The sequence below is a fragment of the Poecilia reticulata genome, chromosome 22 (genome assembly GCF_904066995.2).
Source record: "Poecilia reticulata chromosome 22, P_reticulata-male-v2, whole genome shotgun sequence".
Taxonomy (NCBI): domain Eukaryota; kingdom Metazoa; phylum Chordata; class Actinopteri; order Cyprinodontiformes; family Poeciliidae; genus Poecilia; species Poecilia reticulata.
Genome location: NC_088851.1, coordinates 27,507,580 through 27,532,787, shown reverse-complemented (window position 1 = coordinate 27,532,787; position 25,208 = coordinate 27,507,580). Strand labels below are relative to the sequence as shown.

Genomic DNA, 25,208 nt, shown 5'->3' with positions numbered 1-25,208 from the left:
CATCTTCATCCTCCTCCTCCTCCTCCTCCCAGCGCCTCTGTCACGTTGCGCGGCTCCGACTCTTCTTTCCACCCGGAGCCGTGAGGCGGGACGCGGCGGCCGCAGAGCGAGCAGAGCCGCGGGTGAAACCTCCAGAGAGGAGCCGACATGTTCATCTGAAGGGTTTGTTTCCATGGAAGAGAGACAGACCGACCCGGACCGCAGACTGCGCCTTCCCGCCACAGCGCGCGCCTCGGACTGCCATGTGAAGCCGGAAGGTGGATGCGGGCAGGTGGAGGAGCAGGTAAAGGTAAGAATCTGACCGGAGGCTCCACCTGCAGCGGCTTCAGTCCGAGCTCTCTTCACCTGATGACACCTGGTTTCATCAGCAGCACAATTAGGCGGAGACCCTTCATCTGGGAGCGAGGAGGAGAGAGGAGAGAGGAGAGAGGAAACAGGAGAGAGGAGAGAGGAGAGAGGAGAGAGGAGAGAGGAGAGAGGAGACAGGAGAGAGGAGAGAGGAGAGAGGAGAGAGGAGAGAGGAGAGAGGAGAGAGGAGAGAGGAGACAGGAGAGAGGAGAGAGGAAAGAGGAGACAGGAGAGAGGAGAGAGGAGAGAGGAGAGAGGAGAGAGGAGACAGGAGAGAGGAGAGAGGAGAGAGGAGAGAGGAGAGAGGAAAGAGGAGAGAGGGTTTAGACCTGATTTAGACCAGGTTCACACCGAGTTTAAATCTGGGCTAAATTAGGTTTATATCAGGTTTCATTCTGGTCGGGTTCTGGTTGGTTCTGGTCGGGTTCTGGTTGGTTCTGGTCGGGTTCTGGTTGTATTAGGGCCCTGCAGCTGTCCGTGGTGCTGATTGGATATGGAGTCCAACTGACGCCGCTGCTGAACAGTTTGTCTGTTTTATGGTTTTTCCTTCACGTTGTTTCTCTGCTGCTGGAGGTTTGATCAGGATGAGGGTGTGTGTGTGTGTGTGTGTGTGTGTGTGTGTGTGTGTGTGTGTGTGTGTGTGTGTGTGTGTGTGTGTGTGTGTTTCATGTTGAGCTACTTCAGAAACATCCCAGATTTCCCGTCTCATCCTGACCTCCACTACATGAAATCCACCTGAATTATAAATGACTCCTCTTCCTCCTCTCTGTTCTCTCCCTCTCTGTAAATGTATTTTTCCTGATGGGGAGCAGAGTTGGGGGGGGGGGACCCCCCTGAGAGCGATTTGAGGCGATGAAGCGACTTGGAGCGTCGAGTTCGGATCGTTTTGAGACTCGAACCGAGTCGACGAGTTCTCCGAGTTTATTTGGTTTTCCTGCGTCGAGCCGCTGGAGGCTGATGGACGGAGGAAGCTGCTGCCGCCACCAAACCCAGACTGAAGAGCGTGTGTGTGTGTGTGTGTGTGTGTGTGTGTGTGTGTGTGTGTGTGTGTGTGTGTGTGTGTGTGTGGCGTTTCCATGGCAACCTGTCGGGGTGTGTTTGGTCCCTGGAGGAAAGAAGCAGAGAGAGAAAAGATGAGAGGAGAAAAGAGAGGAAGATAGAAAGTTCCCCTCATCATGTCAGATCAGCTGCATCCAGAACCGACCCAATATGTGTTCCACATTTCATCCTGAAATACAGAATAATTAAAGAACTTTCGGTTCTGCTCGGTTCTGTTCGGTTCTGCTCGGTTCTGCTCGGTTCTGCTCGGTTCTGTTCTGTTCTGCTCGGTTCTGTTCGGTTCTGCTCGGTTCTGTTCGGTTCTGCTCGGTTCTGCTCGGTTCTGCTCGGTTCTGTTCGGTTCTGCTCGGTTCTGCTCGGTTCTGTGGTATTGTCGGAGCGGACAGGACGGCAGCGGCTCCACACGGCAGCAACAAGTGGCTCCAGAAGGAGATTTTATTGTTTCTTTTATTGATCCAGAGATGAAAGCAAAGCTGCGACTGTAAAAGAACCGGGCCAGGTTCTGGCTCTGGTCGTGTTGGTTCTGGCGGAGCGTTTGATTCATCCATCGTGACAAATAAAAACTCTTTACATCATCTAACCGTTTTATTACCAGGTTTCACTCTTCATACTTAGAATCAATAATCTGTTAAAAATTCGCTGCGATAAAAATCAGAATAAATGTGATTCACCCACCGCTACGGCAACACCATCTGGCCAAAACTGTGAATCCCGCAGCACGTGGTGGGGAGGTTTCTGGATTTTATGTATAATCACACTTTCTCTGATTTTATCTCCATAAAAACACAAATTTCTGACATGGAGGAACCAGAGAAGCAGAGCGGCTCCACGGTTCTGATCGGTCCGGTTCTGATCGGTCCGGTTCTGACCGGTTCTGATCGGTCCGGTTCTGATCGGTCCGGTTCTGATCGGTTCTGACCAGTTCTGATCGGTCCGGTTCTGACCGGTTCTGATCGCTCCGGTTCTGATCGCTCCGGTTCTGACCGGTTCTGATCGCTCCGGTTCTGACCGGTTCTGATCGGTCCGGTTCTGACCGGTTCTGATCGCTCCGGTTCTAATGCAGCAGACATGCGAGTTGCAGCTGATCAGGTCTGAAGATGATTAAACTCAGATTCTGGTTTCTGCAGGCGTCGGTCCTAACTGGCTAATATTAGCACAAACATTGCTAAACATTAGCATTTCACTGCCCCACACTAGCATTAGCATTAGCCTTTTCGCTAAAGAAAGCTTTTAGCTATTTTCTTATTAGCTATGTTTAGCATGCTGAATGGAGGAAGTCAGTGTAAGACAACATGCTAGCTGTGCCCCACTGACTGCATTTAGGCTCATTTTACACTAATTTTAACAACCTAAATGGCGTAAGTCCATATTATTCAAAATGTTTGTGATTCTAAACATTTATTGACTACATTCATTCTAGCTAAACTTTGTAGCATCAGAACGCTGGGATGAGCAGCAGCCGTCGGTGTAACCGCGGATTTACAGTTATTACAAGGTAAGAAGATACGTTCATTTACTTTATAGTGACTAGAGAGATATCAAATATGGCGTCAGGGAGAAGGTCTAACCATTGGTAACCATGGAGACAGCGTCACGTAGCCTAGCATGTATGGAAACATCGGGTTAGCATCTCGTCTTCTGTACGTTTTTAAGGTGCTCCGGTTTGAGGAGAAACGCTGTTTATGACATAGTGAATCATGACAGTGTGAATTCAGGAAAAGTCTAATTTGATCAGCACATCCTGGTGGAGGAGGAATGGGTCGGTTTCTAAGCTAGCAGCTTAAAGCCGTTATAAATCCCGCCGCCTCTGAGCCAACCAGGTGAGCTACGATCAGACAGATTAGCTCGACTGGAGCTGGAAGGAGCCATGAGGCAAAACCAGTTTCAGTGGCTCAGTTCATCAGTTTCAGGCACAAAAGACAGAAAACTGAAGCTAAAGCAGCATTTAGAGATTCATGATATTCATATTCAGCATCTTTTCTCATCAAACTGAACTTTTTCTCAGTTTTTATCTTCTTACTGTCAAACGGCAGAACCGAGTCAAACCTCACGTTTTAAAATATGAAGGAAATGTTGCACATTGTCTCCGTTTAATAAATTACCAGGTTTGTTTTTATGGGTTCAGCCAGCAGGGGGCGCCTGGGCCAGGTGGGTTCAGGTTGGACAGGTGCGTCAGAAGAAACCTGATCGATTAACTGAGTTTTAGGTTTGGATCAAATTCATTACAGAATATTACTTTACTGTAAGCAGCGCTGATAAGATGCGGAATTTAATTTGATCTTTAGTTTTAGACAATTTAGTGATCGAGTTTAATGGAAAAGATTTTTTGGTGGAAATAAAATGGAGTTTATTTCTGAGAGCAAAATAGATTAAAAAATGGAATAAAGTTAATAATTACAGGTAAAATCTTCCGTTTCTAACCTCAAATACCTTATTACAGAAATATTGCAAATATGCAGTAAATGAAGAGAAAGTCAAATGTTTGATGCTTAAAATGGTTAATTTATTGATTATGTACAGATGCAGAGAAGTTAAACATTTCTGATTTAAAACAAATACCTTCAATAAGAATTAATTGAACACTATTTTATTTAGTAAGTTGGTCAACCTGCTGCTGAATCTTTGAGATGAATTCATAACGACGCATCGGATTTTCCTCTGACGTGAAAAAAGATTTCAATAAACAGTTTTAAATGGTTGTAATCGCCTCCCAGCTCAGTTTGACGGTTTTCCCAGTTAGAGGCGGTGGAGCAGCTTCACTCAGCCGCTCAGCTTCAGTTTCCAACCAGAAGCGACTGACCGATGCGCACCGGCTCCATGACGGACGCATGAGAGACGCCGGTGGCTGAAGCTGAGTCGCTGCGTGTCGGACCGCAGTGCTGATGACGGAAAACAATAAAACCGTTTCTGTTCGGCTGGATTTTATCTGCTCTGGGTTCATCCATCCATCCATCCATCATCCATCCATCCATCATCCATCCATCCATCCATCATCCATCCATCCCTCTTATCCGGGTCGGGTCGCGGGGCAGCAGCCTCAGGAGGCCCAGACTTCCCTCCCCAGCCTCTTCCAGCTCCTCCAGGAACCCCAAGGCGTTCCCATAGAGAGACATCGTCCCTCCAGCGTGTCCTGGGTCTCCCCTCCTCCCGGTGGGACCTGAACTCCTCACCAGGGAGGCGTCCAGGAGGCATCCTGACCAGATGCCCGAGCCTCAACTGGCTCCTCTGGACGTGGAGGAGCAGCGGCTCTACTCTGAGTCCCTCCCGGATGACCGAGCTTCTCTCTCTAAGGGAGAGCCCAGCCACCCTGCGGAGGAAACCCATTTCGGCCGCTTGTACCCGTGATCTCGTTCTTTCAGTCATGACCCAAAGCTCATGACCATAGATGAGGGTGGGAACGTAGATCGACTGGTAAATTGAGTGCTTCACTTTTTGGCTCAGCTCTCTCTTCACCATGACGGACCGGTACAGCGCCCGCTTCACGGCAGACGCTGCCCCAATCCGCCTGTCGATCTCCCTTCTTCCCTCATTATGAACAAGATCCCCAGATACTTAAACTCCTCCACTTGAGGCAGGACGACCCCCCTGACCCGGAGAAGGCACTCTACCCTTTTCCGGCTCAAGACCATGGCCTCGGATTTGGAGGCACTGAGCCTCATCCCGGCCGCTTCACACTCGGCTGGGAACCGCTCCAGTGAGAGCTGCAGATCACGATCCGATGAAGCCAACAGGACCACATCATCCGCAAAAAGCAGAGATGCGATCCTAAGGCCACCAAAACGTATTGCTCTGGGTTCAATAAGTAAAACGGTCGCCAGTTCAGTCCTGAGCTGCAGCCGTTTCACGTCTCTCTGACCAGGTGACGCAAACTGTAACGATGCGATGACGTCACAGGGAGCCGGACCCCCATGAAGCTGGGATCTGAACTGGTTCTACTGGTCTGGTTGGGTTTTATTCCAGCATGAAGTTCATTACAGATCAATCGGTGAAAACGAGCGGAAGCGGCTCCTGGTTGCCATGGCAACATACAGGAAGCAGAGGAGCTGAGAGCGGCCACCTGCCGTCATGAAACCAGGATGTCTGAGTTTCCTAACGAGGTCAAACACGTGACATGAAGATAAAATGGAGATTTGATCGTTTGACTCCTGGGATCAACAGATCAGAGAGGAAAAACGTTTCAGAGGATTTTTCCAAACCAGCTGACGTTTGAAGAAAAACAGTTTACTTTGGAAAACGTCTGAGTCCAGCTGGATAAGAGCCACTCATGAGGCAGCAGCTGTAGGAAGTCAGTTCCTTTTAAAGACCCGCCATCTTGGTTTTGGAGTTTTAACTTATAAAGTGACCTGTTGTTGTTACAGGTTAGTTTATAAACTACAGAAAAGTAACTTAGGGAAGATCAAATGTGGAAAATTTCACTGGTGGTGTGTTAGATTTGCAATATTTTATTTTATAATTTTTTTAAAATCCGATTACTCGATAGAATAATCAAGTAACTTGATTACTGAAATATTTGTTTTCAGCAGCCTTAGTTGCTATTTATGGCAAGTCAATTTAAATGAATGTTGCTGCGACTTTTAGTGACACAGTGGGGGCTTTTAATCAGGGCGGCTGCCCAGGGCGGCATTACAAAGGGGCGGAGCGCCAAGAATATAAATTGAAACAAACTGGATCTCATCTGACTGAATATGTTTGGTAAGAATGCAGTGGATTCTAACAGGTCGGGTGACAGAAAACATCATGAAATCTGTATATTAGGAGCTAAAGTTTGATGAAGCGGGAACATTAGATTATAGTTTTATCTTGTATTTTTGCAATATAACATCTGTTATAATTTTAGCTTTGCAAATGAAGCCAGAAGTTTTAGAGATATGTGTTCCTTTTACGTTGAGTGTTTATATTAGTGTCACTTATTGATCTGATCAGTTTTAGTTCCACTGTTAGTTTACAGATAAATCATTCAGCAGTGGAGACGGACTCCGCCACTTCCCGGCTCAGATGATGAAATGTGACACAAGCCAAAAGTCAGATTTGATCTGAGCTTCACCTGCTGGCCCTGCCCTGCCCAGAGGCATGCTGGGAAACGAGCAGGATTTGACTAAACCGGAGCGGAGAAACAGGAATGAGGTCAGAAGTCAACAGGATGGCCTTTGTGAAGCCGCTCCGTAAATGGCAGCGGGAAGGAAAAGAAGCTGGCAGAAACTAAAGGTTTCAAATCCACTGGTTCAGGATGCGGGATGCGCGGCATCTTAACCTGTTCTGGTTCTGGTCCCATCAGAACCAGAACAGGTTCAATGACCCACATTACTGCTGTTAATTTTTAACTTTTAAAACAGAACTGACAGCAGTTTGCATCGAGTCGCTCCTCCTGCTCTGACCGGACCGGTTCTGGTCCCATCAGAACCAGAACAGGTCTCTGCTGCCGGTCTCTGCTCTGCGGTTTGTCTCCGGGGTCGTCCCGCTAATGGACAGTAATGGACATGTCCTGTTGGACGGCGTCTCTGAGGACGCCTCCTGTCAGCGCTGACAGGCCATCTGAGTTCATGTAGCCGTCCGGCCAGGGCCCAGAGGATTCTGGGAAAATGAGGCAGAGCGGCCACAGAACCAGAACCTGGACCTCCCGGTACCATCGCAGCAGAACGCTTTGCATAAATTCTCCAGATCTTCTCCTTTGAAGTTTCTGGCCTCTTTATTAGGTACACCTTGCCAGCTCTGACTCCGGCTTTTCCCTTCATAACTGCCGTTTGACGTCATGGAAAAACTCTTTGTGGAGCTTTATTAAAATGTTTCATCATCTTATTTCAAGGTCTATAATTACTAAATTGCATTTAATTTACAAACTTGGCGCAATTTTCACTTCAAAATGTTAGGGACGGGGTTAACCATTTCTATAAATATGTTTGTTTAAGAGCTCAAACAAAAACATATTTAAGGTTTTTAATCTTCAGCCGTCAGATTGGAGCAAAGTTCATCTTTCCGGATTCTCTGATCGGCCAGGAGCTTCTGTAGAAATGTGGACGTTTAGCTGCTACATTGGTAGCATTGAGATGCTATGTTAGCTTCGCTGCTAGGCTAACTCCTGTTAGCACAACTTGAACACAACAATAGTCCGATCGGATGGTTTAGAAACGGAAATGAACCCAGGGGGACCAGAGAAGCGGCTTGCTGTTGGCGGATGTGCGTCAGGTTTACCGTTGTACCAGAAACACGTGAATACTTGGTTCTGGTCGGAACCCTCGTATGTAAAATCAGTGATTAATGAATCGAAGTGAAGGCGCTCCGTCAGCAGCAGAACCTGTACCTCCAAAGGGAGGATCATGAAATAAATGAGTTCAGATTTATGTTACGGTGAGTCAGTAAACAGCAGAGGTTCATAATAACCTGTCATTGTTGTAGTTGGGAGGAAATAAAGCTCTTTCTGTGATGTGGGGATTAAATCTCCGGTTATCCAGCAGCTGTTTGTGTTTCTCTGATGGAAACGAGACGTGTTGCTAATGACCGCCAGCGGCCCGCTGTCCTCTGGACCTGCCGTCACGTCCTATTGATTCTCTGAATGCTGTAATTTGTCAGACTTATGACGCGATGCCGCTCTGATGACGCACTCAGGTTGGCTGGACCTTCCTGTGCTTCCCACCTAGCAGGTCATTCTTCTCTGAACCAGGCGCCGCCTCCCACAGGCTGTCAGAGAGAAACCTGGAGTTCTCCTCCTATTGTGGCATCACAGTGCGTCTGGTTGCCAGTGCCTGCGTGTTATAGTGGGATTTTACTGCTTAAATGGTCCAAACCTGCTGGGGTCCCAGAAGGCGGCGTTTCTCTGGCTGGCTGCAGGTAAAGGGCATGGAAGGCGCTGAGCAGCCCAAGCCAACGCGCTCTGATGTGATGGTGTCTCATCGCCTCTGGCCTCGGCTTCGTCAGGACTCGGGTTTACATGAACACTGAGTTCAGTGACTGCTGGGTCATAAAGAATCATTCATTCAAACTGTCTGTGGCTCTCTGCCCAGGGTGACGCGTCACACAGGGACAACATAAACAGGAAATGCTGTAAGAAATGCTGATTTTCTGCCTGTCGCAATAAATCAGCTGATTACATGAAGATCAATTAAAAGAAGATCAATAACTTCTGTTTTTGTCTCAGCTGGTCACTTTTTAAGTTTTGTTTAGACAATTGACAGTAAATGTTATTTGTTGTTTCTGTGTATTTTGGGTATTCCAGTTCCAGATGTTTATTAGAATCTAACGTTTATTGATCTCACCAGGTAAAATGTCAGAGCTACTGATGAAGTTGGTGTCTGATTGGTGGCAGAAACACATCAAACTGAAATGTGTTTAATAGTTTCTGGTTGAGCTCACATTCAGACGGATCCGACCAGAAGCTGATTGTTCTGAACTAAAAACCCAACTTGTGTCGATCCGGCTGTGAAAACAGGAGCTGGAGGCATAAATCTGATGGGTCGGGTCAGAGGTTCTGTTGGTTCTGTTCTGGGTTTTGTGTTTGAGGTCGGGTCAGAGGTTCTGCTGGTTCTGTTCATGACAGAACCTGCGGACATTTTGACTGCTGCTGGCTTTGCTTTGCGTTAGCAGAGGTTGGACCTGATTGGCTCTGATTCAGTGGATCAGCAGGTCTGGATGTCTCCAAACCGTCTGCCGTCATTTACCTGTCCAGGTAACAGAGGCAGGCAGGACGTGAGGCTGGTTCTGGTTCAGTCCGCAGAACGACGGGCCGTGTAAACGCCTCCCTGCCTCTGGAAGCAGGAGGAACATCTTCTGATCGCCAGTCAGACGTTTTCCTACTGGGAGCTGAACTGGGCCTGCAGGTCAGTGGGAGGAACCCAAACGCTGAGCTGGTCACGGAAGTGGACTACAGCGCAGGGCATTCTGGGTAAATGGACCCGAAGCAAGAGCTTGGTAGCTTCAGTCAGCTAAAGTGTTTAGATGAATGTTTTGTTATTTAACTAACATTTTAAATGAATGAATAACTTTTAATGGGGCAGGATGATGTTTGTTGGAGTGTTGCTTTGATTCCCTCATGTTTCCTTTTGTTTCCATGGCAACCATTTAACTTCCTAACGTCTGGATGGACCGAGCCCCGCCTTCAAGGCCCAGCTCCTCCCATCAGCTGCTGTTTCCAAGCTTCAGGGTGTTTATCTCACAGAGCAGCTCCTTCAGACTAGCCAGCAGCAGTTAGCAAACATCTGCTGATCTCGTTAGAGGAGCTGCTGCTCAGAGCAACTCTGGTAGAAAAAAAATGTCATTAAAGGGTTAATAGGAGCCATGTTGGGGTGACTTCCTGGAGGCGGAGCTTCAGAAAGAGCAGGAGCTTCTTAAAGAGACAGAGGCCCAATTTAAAGGAGTTGAATCTAGAAGTCAAATTTCTTTTAAATCATATTTGATATTTATGGCATTTTTAACAACTGAATGTAACATTGATTGTGCTATAAAATGGAAACAGAATAAAAATTCTCCTCCATTTTTCCTCCTCACAGGCTAAATAATCCAAATGAATGCTGTGAATTGTTTAGCCCTAGTTTAAAAGGATAATAGCAGCATCCCCTCAGGTAGTGACAATAATAGTAGCAGTTCTCCAATGCTGGTCATTTTTGGCTCTTAAGCAGTTCCATAATGATCCTCTCCTCTGATTGGAGGAACTCCATCAAACTTCAAACGCCTGTAAAGGAGAAACGTTTTTAGCCTCTGATCAGATTTACTGTGGAAACACTGCAGGGGGTCCGCCTGCCCGTGGAGCGGTGTGGTCCGGACCGTCGGGCCGCTCGGCGCCGTCAGCAGAGCCGACTGTTTCAGCCCAAAGTCACCTTGTTCCCCAGGCTGACTGGACGGGTCGGGAGCCTGTGATTCTCCAGAGCGACAGCGGAGATTGCTAATCCGCGGCTAATCCTGCGGTTTCATTCAGTTCCAGTGGAGACGCCTGGCGCGCCGCCGAGGGCCAGCAGGGAAAATACATCTCATTTCCAGGAGAATCGTCAGGCAGCTTCAGGTTCGGACCCACAGATCGGCTCTGGCTGACGGACAGGATCCAGTCTGTTATCAACCTTCATCACAGAAAACGTTCAGACAGAGCAGTAAGAAGAGCTGAAACATTCCAGGAGGCGCCTCGCTCAGCGTGGAGCAGAAAACTGAAATATTTCCATCAAATGTGGCGGCTGGAAACGGACGACTGAATATTATTCCTCCTGATCGTCTGCAGAACGAAGCGCTGACTGCATGTGAAGCTGCCGCAGCTCGTTTCTCCCCCTGCAGAACCCAACAGAACCCAACAGAACCGGAGAACAGGCTGCAGCACCAAACATCTCTGACGGAGGAGAACCACTCAGCCTGTGATCTCAGTCCCAGTTATTATAAAATAATGTCCTAAATGTTGGGGGGAGAAAAGGTTCGGGTCCAGAACCGACTGAGGAGAATAACAGAACCCATAAAAACAAAACATGCTGTTTATTTCCCAGTCTGAGTCCGAACCGCTCAGGACCTCAGAATGATTTCCTCCATCCAGTCGAACTTTTGTGCTTTTATAGGAAGGTTTTTATGAGCACGCTGAATCACAGTCATTTTTAGAAGTTGATTCTGTTTTGAATCTCAGAAGCTAATTAGCAGCTGGTTCTGAAAGTCCAGCTTTGTTCTGCTCTGCTTTCATGTGGATGAATCATTTCGTTCTGAATGAATGGGCTCCACGTCACCACAATAATACGTTATTTCAGCTCGTCTTGGCAGACACAGCCGGTCCAAACTCGGAAAATCTGGACGCTTCACTTTCAATGATAATTAAAGTTTATTAGATATGATTTCTGTGAGCAGATTTCCATCACATCTGAGATAATAATTCGATTTGGAGCTTGGAAGGCTTGGAAACTCCCCACACTCATTCTTTGTGTGGGGAGTTTCAGTTGGTACTTGGACTGGGCCGCTCCAAACGTCAGTACTTCCATTCAGCAGAAACAGCTCTGCTCATCCACCTCCTCTTTAAATGTGTGTAACCTAAAGCGCTGAGCTAGCATAGCTGAGCTAACATAGCCGAGCTAACAGCTGAGCTAACATAGCTGAGCTAACATAGCAGAGCTAACATAGCTGAGCTAACACAGCTGAGCTAGCATAGCGGAGCTAACATCTGAGCTAACAGCATTATGCTAGCATCATAAAGTGATTTTGGCCTTGTGTTTCCAGACAGAAGCTAATATTTCTAAGCTAGTGCTACATTAGTCTTATTTTAGAGGTTCTGCTGCTGCTTCTAGATGAAAGTGTCCTCCATCGCTCTAATGTGGAGCTCTGGTTCACATCTGACTGTCTTCAAATGTAGCATAACTCCGGATCAATAATTAGATCAATAATCAGATCAATAATCAGATCAATATGGACTCCACATAACAGCAACAGGCTGCTATTATCACAGAGCAAACGCCTCCCTGGAGCTCAGAGGCATAAAGACCAAAGACGGAACAGGAAGCAAACTCTGCTACCAGGAGGTTCTGGTTCTGGTTCTGGTTCCACAGTGCTTCTGAAGTGAAGCAACATGGCTGCTGCGGTCCGTTTGGGAGATTTTATCATTAGTGTCAGGCTTTGAGCGAAGCCGGAGATAATCCTGACCTTTGACCCCCTGCTGAGAGTTTAGCTCCATAATAAAGCTGATTTGCTTCAGATTACACAGAAGTAGTTTTATTATTTAAACGTGGCGGGAACAAAGACCAGCCGGGCCGGGGAACCGGTACCATGAAAAATGGATGAGTTCCTGACACTAAAATTAGACAGAAACTGAAGCCGGTGAGTGACCTTCAGGTAACAACAGGCAGAACCAACCGGGTCCTGGAACGGGTCAGAACGTCGCTCCAACCCTCCAGCAGCAGAGCTTCATACTCCCTGAACACAACAGAAATAAAACGACTCATTCATGAATATGAACTCTGACCATGAATCGGTGGAGCGTCTCTGCAGGGCGCCATTTTACATCTAAACTAACAGCAATTCATGTTTTCACCACGCTACTAATTTCTCTATTCATGTCACAAATGCTGTTAGCAAGCTAACTGTTTAGCTCTAAACTACACATCTAGCTTTGAACTAGCTAAATGCAAACTAAACTAGTTTAGTTTGTAACTAAACTAGTTTAGTTTGTACTTACAGACTAAGTATTTAGTTTATAAGCCAGATATTTAGCTTACAAACTAAATATTTAGTAAGCTAAGAGCTAAGGTTTTAGCTAATTTAGCTTTAAATTAAATAAATTTTCATCTGCTCTGCGCTTCCTGTTGCAGATGAAAAAATGGCGACATCTGTTGGTGAAAATTATAACGGATATAAAATGTTTGAAGTAATTTTGAGTTTTTCCGAATCGAAAATGAACAACTTTTAGATAAAGATATTAAATCAACATGTTCAGCTAGTTATGGATTTACCTCAGATTAACCTATCAGAACCCTGCAGAGCAGTGACATCATCATTCTGGCATTTAGCAAGCTAATAATGCTGATAACGAACCTGAAACGGGTAAACATGGAGTTTTCCCGGGTGAACGTTTCAGCTGGAGCCAGATTCCCATCAGAACCGGTTCCAGGTTTAGAACCAGGTGGTGTAGAACCAGCTGGTGTAGAACCAGGTGGTGTAGAACCAGGTGGTGTAGAACCAGGTGGTGTAGAACCAGGTGGTGTAGAACCAGGTGGTGTAGAACCAGGTGGTGTAGATCCAGGTGGTGTAGAACCAGGTGGTGTAGAACCAGGTGGTGTAGAACCAGGTGGTGTAGAACCAGGTGGTGTAGAACCAGGTGGTGTAGAACCAGGTGGTGTAGATCCAGGTGGTGTAGAACCAGGTGGTGTAGAACCAGGTGGTGTAGAACCAGGTGGTGTAGAACCAGGTGGTGTAGATCCAGGTGGTGTAGAACCAGGTGGTGTAGAACCAGGTGGTGTAGAACTAGGTGGTGTAGAACCAGGTGGTGTAGAACCAGGTGGTGTAGAACCAGGTGGTGTAGAACCAGGTGGTATAGAACCAGCTGGTGTAGAACCAGGTGGTGTAGAACCAGGTGGTGTAGATCCAGGTGGTGTAGAACCAGCTGGTGTAGATCCAGGTGGTGTAGAACCAGCTGGTGTAGATCCAGGTGGTGTAGAACCAGGTGGTGTAGAACCAGGTGGTGTAGAACCAGGTGGTGTAGAACCAGGTGGTGTAGAACCGGGTGGTGTAGAACCAGGTGGTGTAGATCCAGGTGGTATAGAACCAGGTGGTGTAGATCCAGGTAGTGTAGAACGGGTGGTGTAGAACCTGGTGGTGTAGAACCAGGTGGTGTAGAACCAGCTGGTGTAGATCCAGGTGGTGTAGATCCAGGTGGTGTAGAACCAGGTGGTGTAGATCTAGGTCGTGTGGAAACAGCTGGTGTAGAACCAGGTGGTGTAGAACCAGATGGTGTAGAGCCAGGTGGTGTAGAACCAGGTGGTGTAGATCCAGGTGGTGTAGATCCAGGTGGTGTAGAACCAGGTGGTGTAGAGCCGGGTGGTGTAGAACCAGCTGGTGTAGATCCAGGTGGTGTAGAACCAGGTGGTGTAGAACCAGGTGGTGTAGATCCAGGTGGTGTAGAACCAGCTGGTGTAGAACCGGGTGGTGTAGAACCAGGTGGTGTAGAACCAGGTGGTGTAGAACCAGCTGGTATAGAACCAGCTGGTGTAGATCCAGGTGGTGTAGATCCAGGTGGTGTAGAACCAGGTGGTGTAGAACCAGGTGGTGTAGAACCAGCTGGTGTAGAACCAGCTGGTGTAGATCTGGGTGGTGTAGAACCAGGTGGTGTAGAACCAGCTGGTGTAGAACCAGCTGGTGTAGATCGGGGTGGTGTAGAACCAGGTGGTGTAGATCCAGGTGGTGTAGAACCAGCTGGTGTAGAACCAGGTGGTGTAGATCCAGGTGGTATAGAACCAGGTGGTGTAGATCCAGGTAGTGTAGAACCAGGTGGTGTAGAACCAGGTGGTGTAGAACCAGGTGGTGTAGAACTAGGTGGTGTAGATCCAGGTGGTGTAGAACCAGGTGGTGTAGAACCAGGTGGTGTAGAACCAGGTGGTGTAGATCCAGGTGGTGTAGAACCAGCTGGTGTAGATCCAGGTGGTGTAGAACCAGGTGGTGTAGAACCAGGTGGTGTAGATCCAGGTGGTGTAGAACCAGGTGGTGTAGATCCAGGTGGTGTAGAACCAGGTGGTGTAGATCCAGGTGGTGTAGATCCAGGTGGTGTAGAACCAGGTGGTGTAGAACCAGGTGGTGTAGAACCAGCTGGTGTAGATCCAGGTGGTGTAGAACCAGGTGGTGTAGATCCAGGTGGTGTAGATCCAGGTGGGGTAGAACCAGGTGGTGTAGATCCAGGTAGTGTAGAACCGGGTGGTGTAGAACCTGGTGGTGTAGAACCAGGTGGTGTAGAACCAGGTGGTATAGAACCAGGTGGTATAGAACCAGGTGGTGTAGAACCAGGTGGTGTAGAACCAGCTGGTGTAGAACCAGGTGGTGTAGAACTGGGTGGTGTAGAACCAGGTGGTGTAGAACCAGCTGGTGTAGAACCAGGTGGTGTAGAACTGGGTGGTGTAGAACCAGGTGGTGTAGAACCAGGTGGTGTAGAACCAGGTGGTGTAGAACCAGCTGGTGTAGATCCAGCTGGTGTAGAACCAGCTGGTGTAGATCTGAGTGGTGTAGATCCAGCTGGTGTAGAACCAGCTGGTGTAGATCCAGGTGGTGTAGAACCAGGTGGTGTAGAACCAGCTGGTCTCTCCACCCTCCTGGTTCTACTCAGGTCTCCAGCTGCAGCTTCTGGTTCGTCTCTCTGGTCTCAGAGTTTCGTCCTCTGGGCCTGAAATGTTCTGCAGCTGCTAGAAGGTCCACTGAGGAACCGGAGGGTCAGGTCAGAGGTCAGAGGTCGGCCTGATCTCTAGTTTCTTGCTGGGACATCTGAAGCTGAGCTTTGACTCTAGATTGTTTCTCTTTAGGTCCACAGATAATAACTGCAGTTTGAGTTTTAAGCCAATTTATTTTCATAATTTCAATTTACTCGATTCTATGGTTTATGGAAACGCAGCAGCTTTTTGTCATCCACACAAAGACATTCGTAGCAACGTCCCCGACCAAAACGTCCTGCTGGGCTGGTGACGGCGCCGCGGCTCAGAGGCAGCAAGAGCAGCGGAGCAGAAAGCTGCTCGTTAATTCAGACAGGAAGCAGGAGCTCTAATTAACCAACACGGATCGACATCCTGCTGCCAGGAAAAGGAAGAGAGGAGAGGAGGAGAGAGTAGAGGAGGAGGAGGAGGATGAAGAGGAGGAAAAGCCCTCCATGCTGCAGGATTTTGGGTTCTGCTCGGTTTCTTCATGTCTCTTTCTCTGTTAGCATTGAGTCCAAACTGCTGGACCCAACAGAACTCTGAGGTTCTGGATGTTTTCCAGTGAGTCTAAACATACGGTTCAGCTCAGAGAGACGGTTCAGGCTGCGCCCCGCGGCGGCCGCTTGGGGCCGGCGAAGGATGATCATCAATCTGTGATTCCTCCAAAAGCTGCTTCATGGTGAAGTGGTGAGAGCTGGATCCACTGGATCCACTGGATCCACTGCAGATGGAAACCTCTTTCCTTTAGATCTGATCCCGTCTCTGGCAGAAAGCCGTAAATAGCCGATAAACCAAGATGGCTTCATTTCCCTGATGCCAGAAGGTCGAGGCGTTTCTGAAGTTCCAGTCAGAAATGAATAGTTTGGATGATTCAGCCGTCAGAAAACCCAGCAGCTCATTTCTGTTCTTCACGCATGAATGTACGTTTCAAACCAAACATTTCATTGGTAAACTGTTTAGCACGTTTAGTTTGATGCTACATGTTTAGTTAGCAAGATAAATATTTAGAAACTATTTAATTTCAAAGTTTTAAGTCAAACTTCTCTTAGTTTTTATAGAGGAACATTTCCAGGTGTGCGCTTGTTTTATGGTATTTATATTTAAAGGTCAACATGTTGCTCATGTCACTTATGGTTATGTTTGTATTTATTCATATTTACCACTTGATCAACAAACAAGCTATTAAAATGATGTTCTGTTCTATGTTTAGCTAGCTGGAGCTAAATATTTAGCTAATATGCCAGTGAGAGGAAGTGGACTATCAAAATAAAAGCAGGCTCTTGAGGGTGTGTGTGGACTCCAGCTGGGTTCCTTTAAAACGTTTCATCCTTTGTTTTAATGGAGTTTAGTAAAGATTGAAGCGTCTGAATGAGGAAATGTGAGCCGGTTCTGGTTCTGGTTCTGGTTCCGGTTCTGGTTCTGGTTCTGGTTCTGGTTCTGGTTCCGGTTCTGGTTCCGGTTCTGGTTCTGGTTCTGGTTCCGGTTCTGGTTCCGGTTCTGGTTCTGGTTCTGGTTCTGCTCCACCAGGCTGGACAAACCGCTGCTGGTTTGGTTCTGTGTAACTTCCCTGAGTTTCCGGTTCGTGTTTTAGGTGAAACGGGTCTGAGCGTCAGAACCTGGAGGATCTTTGAGGTTCTGCTGAAGATCATTTTATTGGTTCTGGTTCTGCTGATTCTTCAGAACCAAAATGTCCTGTGATTTTTCTGAGCACATGTCCAAACTGCTGCTTGGACCAAACCGTCACCTGGTTTCAGATTGTTTTTCCGTCCGACCAGCCTGGTTGGACCTCAGCTGGTTCTGCTGGTTCCGGTTGTCGGCGTGTTGCTGCTGGTCATCAGCGAAGCGAGGAAAAGTGAGGCTGAGCCAGCAGATGATCAAAGCCTCGTCGCCTTCAAGCTCTCATGGGATGGATCCTCATGAGGTCCGAGGACAAGTTGTCCCATGTTTGGACTGAGCCGCCGTCGGGTCGGCTTCAGCTTCAGCCTCAGAATGAACCAGAACGCTTCTCATCTGCTGCTGCCGTGAAAATAAACGAGCCACGACTGAAGAGTTAAACAGTCAGAAATGAGCAGCGGTAGTTTAATTAGCCTGTCATCAGTGAGAGTTAGTCCTTTACAAGCTAAACATTCAGCTAAACATTCAGCTAAACATTCAGCTAAACATTCAGCTAAACATTCAGCTAAACATTCAGCTAAACATTCAGCTAAACATTCAGCTAAACATTCAGCTAAACATTCAGCTAAACATTCAGCTAAACATTCAGCTAAACATTCAGCTAAACATTCAGCTAAACATTCAGCTAAACATTCAGCTAAACATTCAGCTAAACATTCAGCTAAACATTCAGCTAAACATTCAGCTAAACATTCAGCTAATACAAATGAAGTTGCTAACTGAAGTGGATAACCAACAACAGATGCAGAAAAAGGTCTGCAGAGCTGTGATGATGATGGAGGCGGTAAAGACGGTCATTAGCATCATCGCTGTAATCCAACTCGCTGTTATGGACGTTACTGTCAGATGAATGTGGGTCAGCAGTAAATTCTGCAAGATATTCACTGCCAGTAGTTTGCAAAATGAGCTGTTGTCGTTTAATTAGCAGCAACTAGAAATGAGATTCTCTCTGCAGAGCCGACGGCCTCTGCTCACATCAGGAGCTTTTTCTTTAAATGGGGATTTCAGAGGGAGCCGGCTTAATCTGCTGGCCAGAAGCTGCAATGGGAATGTTCAGGAGCATTTAATAATATGTTATTATGTTCAGTAATATTTAATAACGTTCAGTAACATTTAATAATACTCAGTAACACTCAGTAATATGTTATTATGTTCAGTAATATTTAATAACGTTCAGTAACATTTAATAATACTCAGTAACACTCAATAATATGTTATTATGTTCAGTAATATTTAATAACGTTCAGTAACGTTCAGTAACATTTAATAATGTTCATTAACGTTCAGTAACATTTAATAATACTCAGTAACACTCAATAATATGTTATTATGTTCAGTAATATTTAATAACGTTCAGTAACATTTAATAATGTTCATTAACGTTCAGTAACATTTAATAACGTTCAGTAACATTTAATAACGTTCAGTAATATTTAATAACATTTAATAATGTTCAGTAACATTCAGTAACATTTAATAACATTCAGTAACATTTAATAACGTTCAGTAATATTCAGTAACATTTAATAACATTCAGTAACATTCAGTAACATTTAATAACGTTCAGTAACATTTAAAGTGTAATGTCCACCAGAGCCTCCCAGGTGAGCCTGGCTGTAGAAAAGCTAAGTTGCTAAGTGTTTAGCTGTTCCGGTCCGGTCGGTAAATATTCATCCGGTGAGGCGGGAGAGGAGCAGAGCCAGGACGGATGTCCAGGTGGACCGGTAACGCAGGTCCAGACGGACAAACGGGTCCGAACGACCCAGCTCGGTTCTGACTCTCTTCCTCGGAGGAGCTGAAACAAACCCGTTACGTCATTCTGGATTGTGTTTTTTTTTTTTTTTCATTAATTTGATTGGCACGCAGCGGACGGGAGTCGGGGTTTGTGGTTGCCGTGGCAACGGCCTGCTCTTTGTTAAAAGGCTGGCATCTGATGTGTCTGCGCGGCGATCGATAATAAGCCCGTCCAGAACCAGAACCAGCAGAACCTCCACCCCGCTCAGCCTGCGGAGAGGAGGAAGATGATGATGATGATGATGTGGCAACAGGAGGAAGAAGAGATTAGATGGAGATAAGAGGAGGAAGAGGAGGAAGAGGAGCGCTGCTCCTTCTGCCACATCCGGGATCTTTTCTCTGTCTCTCACTTTGATATCAAAGTAAGGTGTGTGTGTGTGTGTGTGTGTGTGTGTGTGTGTGTGTGTGTGTGTGTGTGTGTGTGTGTGTGTGTGTGTGTGTGTTTTCTCTCTCTCTCTCTGTTCATCTTCTCCTCCGTCAGGATTCCGGTTCGGTTCGGTTCTCTGCGCGGCTCTAATTGGTACCGATGTCCGCCAGCTGAATGCAGATTTTCCGGCTATTGAGGCGGTTCTGATCAGCCCAACAACCTGTAGCTGCTCGGAGGTTTTCCGGCTCCAGAACCGAACCCGGAACCCCGAACCCGGCTCCTCGTCACATCTGGTTTAAGAGCCGCAAATTGACAATAATCTGAAGCTCGTGTTAATCTGCGCCAGGCTGCGCGCGCAGCTCGTCATGACCAGTTTAAATGAGTTTATTATGGGATGGAGACCTGTTGCTGAGTCATGAATCATGCTGAGCAGCAGCTTTCAAACATGAACAGCAGTCATTTGAATTGTTTTTCATTAATTTACTATGTAAATATTTAGCTCCAATTTAAAAAAATCCAAACTAAATGTTGGATTAAGAAAGTTATTAGCTATGAATTAGCTTTGAAGCTATACAAAATATTGCTAAATAAATTATTTAGCAATATAAACATTTTGTTGGAAGCTAATAATTAGCATGTAAAGTATTTAGCTAGAGTAGTAGCTCTGAGCTAGCTGGTATGCAAATGTTTAGCTACCTCAGAGCTAATTGTTTAGCTAATATGCTAATTCACTAACAGATGTGGAGTTTCAAAATAAAAGCTGGTAATAATCTACTGTGTGATCAGGGGTGAAAGTAGCTTTAAATTCTTGGGGGTACTATGACAAAAGTATATTATACACTAATATATATATATAACAGATGTTTAGCTACCTGGAGAGCATCCCAGTTTTCCATGTCTGGTTTAGAACCATTCATTTTATCTGTTAAACTGGTCTTACTGGTTCTACTGGTCCTACTGGTTCTACTGGTCCTACTGGTCCTGTGTCCAGACAGAGGGATAATCAGTAAAGCCTCTCAGACTCTGAGCTCAAAGTGAGATGCTACAGAGTAATAAAACTATAGTTTTTATATTAGACGATTTAATGTCACATAATTATGGCGGTAGAAGCCATTAGTATGTTAAATACTTAATGAAACATATTTACCTGTTTGTTGTAAATGAATCACACACATCGAGGTAATCAGTCCAAGTTTGTCGTTTATTGAACGTTCAGGAACTACGGCAGCTGTGATGAGCCACAGGAAAGTAAACAACCTGAACAGGTGATCAGCTCTAAACCAGTCGCACCTTTTTACTCCCTCTGTCATTTAAGCACAGCCGTTGCTATGGCAACCTGCTGCGCTCCACAAGCCGACCAGAGATTACGTTAAAAACATAACAATCAGTCCGTTACAGGCTGGATATTCATCATTAATAACCTCATGATCACAGCGTGGTTGGTTAGTTCACTTTAATCTCCTGCTGGTTATTTTGGTGATGGAACCGAAACGCACAGGATTGAGCAACACCTTGTTGAAACAATAATCACTGAGATTATTATTGTTGGGTCGTTAATTTGAACATGATTTGTTTCAATTTTTATTGTTTCTTAATAAAGTTCTGAACGTTTTGAGCCAATCAGAGGACCTGCTGCTCTCAGCCAATCAGAGGACCTGCTGCTCTCAGCCAATCAGAGGACCTGCTGCTCTCAGCCAATCAGAGGACCTGCTGCTCTCAGCCAATCAGAGGACCTGCTGCTCTCAGCCAATCAGAGGACCTGCTGCTCTCAGCCAATCAGAGGACCTGCTGCTCTCAGCCAATCAGAGGACCTGCTGCTCTCAGCCAATCAGAGGACCTGCTGCTCTCAGCCAATCAGAGGACGAGCTGCTCTCAGCCAATCAGAGGACCTGCTGCTCTCAGCCAATCAGAGGACCTGCTGCTCTCAGCCAATCAGAGGACCTGCCGCTCTCAGACTCTGAACCTTCAGATCCACATGTTGCTCCGCTGCTCTAGTTAAACACGATCAGTTCAGAAACGATATGAAATGAGAAACAAGTTATTTATTAACTGATTAAGTCTGTTTTAGATTGTTCTTGAGAATCTAAGCGGTCACGGCTCACAGTGAATCCGTTCATGTTTTACAGCAGACCCCCTCCCCCCTTCCCCTCCCTGCAGGTACTGCGAACCCCGCTAAACCTTTCAGGGGTAGCAGCACCTGCCGTCCCCCCTTACTTTCACCCCTGTGTGTGATCCATTGGGAAACGTCTGTATTGATCTTTAAGCAGCTGAGGGAGAACAGCCACATGTTGGGGTCACGTATCAGGTTAACCACGTGGTCCAGGCGATACGGAAACCGCCCAGGGCGCCATCTTGTGGGGGAATCTATAGCAGAAAATCCTTAAGACTGCTATTACTTTCAAAAGCACCTAAATGTTGAAATAACCATTAAAAAATGCTTTTTGTATGTATTCGGGGTATCTTTGTCTCATATTGGGATTTATTTTATCTGTAAAACATGTAAATATGACAGGAAAGAATCTTTAAGCGGATGAAAACTTTTTATAACAGAACTGGAAAAAATTCTTCTTCTTAAAATGATTCTTAAAATGTTTCCAGTGATAGTTATGGAAACAATGGATGATTTACTTACCCAGAGGTTTGCTGGTAAACCTGCTGCAGGGTTTAATAATAGCAGCAGCTTATTTTAGGTTTGCAACCAAACACACACACACACACACACACACACTCTGAGTTATCCTGCAAAGGGCGTGTAGCCTGGCTGCAGCCAGCAGGAATATTTGAATCTCATGAAACATTTCACTCCTCGCCTCAGATTCTCCTCTCAGGCGAAGAGAAAGACACTGAAAATGGAGGAACGTGTTCAGACCAGGATAAAGAGTTTTATTATACTTCATTAAGATTTTTGTCTAATTCAGTTGGAATCGTTAGTGTTTTCTTGTTTTACTTGATATTGCATCATTTTAGTTTATTTTTCTTGTTTTTGTCATATTCAGACTGTTGCTGTGTGATTATGTGGGTAATGAAGGAAAATCTGTTTCCTTTTCGCTGAACAGTCGACCGACTCTGGAGTTGATCTCAGTTTTCTGACGCCATTTTGCAGACTAACGTATGTGAAGCACCATCATTAATTCACCAACAGCAAATTATGGTTTGTGTGGGGAAAAAACGCATTTCCCATCAGTTTGATAAAAACAGAATCTTTTACCTATAATTTCAGTAGTTTTGGTTATTTTTATAAACGCATGATATTGTCCCGGTTACGTTTTTCAACATGAGAGTTTTCATTTATTTCAGAGAAGGAAAACGTTTTCTTAATATCGGTTTCAGTTGTTTCATCATGTTTTAGTTATTACAGTAACTTTGATGCAGCTGAACTCTGAACCTTCAGAGCCACATAAAGACGGTCACAAAGTCGGCCTCCGGTCATCTGGAGGACGTTTCCAGGGCTGAGGAGAAACTCGACTCTGATCACCACAACAGTAGCTGAGTTCACTTTAAACATACAATTACAAAACTGAAAGTACAAAAAATAAATTCACTGAGTGGAAAAACTGTAGAAAAAACAGTTTTAGTGTGAAACAGTTTTCACATCATGAATATGTGACTGTTTACATCACACATGACTTTAATGACTTGTGTGAAGAAGCTTCTTCAGATTTTAATTTTCCTCATGTAATGGAAACATTTCCAGTGTTTCATCAGCCTGGCGGGTCACCAGGCTTTACTTCATCCCCGCCAGGCTGACAGTCTAAACACGCTGAACTGGGAATGCAGCAGCTGCACCATCCCTGCTGCTGCCCGTTAGCATCACACGCTATAGTTTCCAAATCATGATGAAATGTCGTTCGCCTCCAAATTCTTGGAACTTCCAACATTGTTTAGCTCAGAAACATGGCGGACGGCCTCGGCGCCACCAGGATTAGCAGGTTTTCTGCAAACGCAAAATAGTTCATTTATTCATTACAGACATATTTGACGTAATTGACTATTTTCATGATGAACTCGCTCGGCGCAGCGTAACGTCTCAGCTGGTGACAGTATGATGTTTTTATGACTTTATTTTAATATTTCATGATGGAAGGCTCTTTGAACTGCCGCGTTGCTGAAATGTGTGATACCAGAAACCCTGGCTGACTGTTTCCTGCTCTGCTTCGTTGCAGGGCTTGTTGGTGATGCTGCTCTGTTTGCCGTGATGGTGGGTAAGAGAGCCATGCAGCGCCTCCTGCTGGCCGGCGGCCTGCTGCTGGTCCTGGCCGGCTCCGCCTCCAGCTGCCCCGCGCGGTGCGAGTGCTCCGCCCAGACCAAGTCGGTCAGCTGCCACCGCAAGCGGCTGGCCAGCATCCCGGAGGGCGTCCCCATCGAGACGCGCGCCCTGGACCTCAGCAAGAACAAGCTGCGCCTCATCAACTTCTACAACTTCTCGTCGTTCCTGCAGCTGGAGGATCTGGACCTCAGCGACAACACCATCAGCGTGGCCGAGCCCGGCTGCTTCCACTCCAACGTGGCGCTGCGCTCGCTCAACCTGCGCAGCAACCAGCTCATGCTGGTGGCGAAGGGCGTGCTGGCGGGCCTGACCAACCTCACACACCTGGACCTGAGCCACAACCGGCTGGTGGTTCTGCTGGACCACGCCTTCCAGGACCTGCACCGGCTGACCTTCCTGGAGGTCAGCAACAACCAGCTGGTGTTCATCTCCCAGCGCGCCTTCATGGGGCTCCTGGGCATCCAGAGTCTGACCCTGGAGCGCTCCAACCTCACCGTGGTTCCCACCGACGCTTTGGCCCACCTGCACAGCCTGCTGGAGCTGCGCATGCGCTTTCTGAGCATCAGCTTCCTCAAGCCTTTCTCCTTCAAGCGGCTGACTCGCCTGCGCCACCTGGAGGTGGATTCCTGGCCCCTGCTGGAGAGCCTGCCGCCGCTGTCGCTGCACGGCCTCAACCTGACCACCCTGTTCATCACCAACACCAACCTGTCTGCCTTTCCTGGAGCTGCGCTGCGCAACCTGCCCTACCTCACTCACCTCAACCTGTCCTACTGCCGCATCCAGCACATCCAGCAGGGGGAGCTGGGCCCTCTGCCGCAGCTGCTGGAGCTCCGCCTCCAGGGGGCGCAGCTGCTCTCCATCGAGCCCCTGGCCTTCGTGGGCCTGAAGTCCCTTCAGCTGCTGGATGTGTCCCAGAACCGGCTGGACTCTCTGGAGAGGGCCGTGTTCGCCTCGGCGGACTCCCTGCAGCGGCTCTGCATGGGCGGCAACCCGCTGGTGTGCGATTGCCGGTTGCTGTGGTTGCTCAGCAGCCACAAGCCGGCTTCGCTGCAGATCCTGGACCTGCAGCCGGAGTGCAGCGCGCCGCAGCACCTTCTGGGCAAATCCCTGCGGGACCTCAAGGAGCCGCTGGTGTCGAGGTACATGACCTGCACCAAGCCGCGGGTCGGCCCCAACGCCACGCAGCTGCTGATGGCCGACGAGGGCCAACCGGCGCGGCTGAGCTGCACGGCGGAGGGAGCGCCGCGGCCCTCTGTGGTCTGGATCACGCCGCACAGACGCTACGTCACGGCCAAGAGCAGCGGCCGCGTGGAGGTCCAACCGGACGGCAGCCTGGAGATCAAGATGGCGGAGCTGCACGACAGCGGCGTGTACCTGTGCATCGCCAGCAACCCGGCGGGCAACGCCAGCCTGTCCGCCTCCCTGGCCGTGAAGAGCCTGGGGACCGGCGACAGGATCCACTTCAGCAACCGCAGCTCCGGCTACCTGACGGAGCCCAACGGCACCTGGGGCAACGGCACGGTGCTGTACAACATGACGGTCCCCATCGACATGAAGACCATCCTGATCTCCGCCGCCATGGGCTGCCTGTCCTTCCTGGGCGTGGTGGTGTTCTGCTTCCTGCTGCTGTTCGCCTGGAGCCGGGGCAAAGGGCGACACAAGAACAACTTCGACATCGAGTACGTCCCCCGGAAGTCCAACGGCGGCGGCGCGGACGTGGCGGAGACCAGCGGCCCGCGGCGCGTCAACATGAAGATGATCTGACGGACGCTGCGGCTTCAGCCTGAAAACAAAATGTCTGTTTGTTTTTTAATGACAAAGTGGATTTGTGACAACCGAAAGTGATGTACTGTTTAGTGGC

At 47.4% G+C, this 25,208-nt stretch overlaps 1 protein-coding gene across 4 annotated transcripts; it reads left to right on the top strand.

Annotated features, from left to right (window-relative positions):
- On the top strand, positions 1-25,208 carry lingo2b (leucine rich repeat and Ig domain containing 2b). Of its 4 annotated transcripts, none has more exons than XM_081603217.1 (2): positions 1-289; positions 23,244-25,208. In XM_081603217.1, the coding sequence occupies exons 1-2, from the start codon at positions 262-264 to the stop codon at positions 25,109-25,111; spliced, it is 1,896 nt and encodes a 631-aa protein (XP_081459343.1). In that variant the 5' UTR covers positions 1-261; the 3' UTR covers positions 25,112-25,208. The 4 variants fall into 4 exon arrangements, with proteins under 4 accessions (XP_081459343.1, XP_081459344.1, XP_008400956.2 ...); XM_081603218.1 differs by lacking the exon at positions 1-289 and adding an exon at positions 9,260-9,283; XM_008402734.3 differs by lacking the exon at positions 1-289 and adding an exon at positions 18,466-19,075.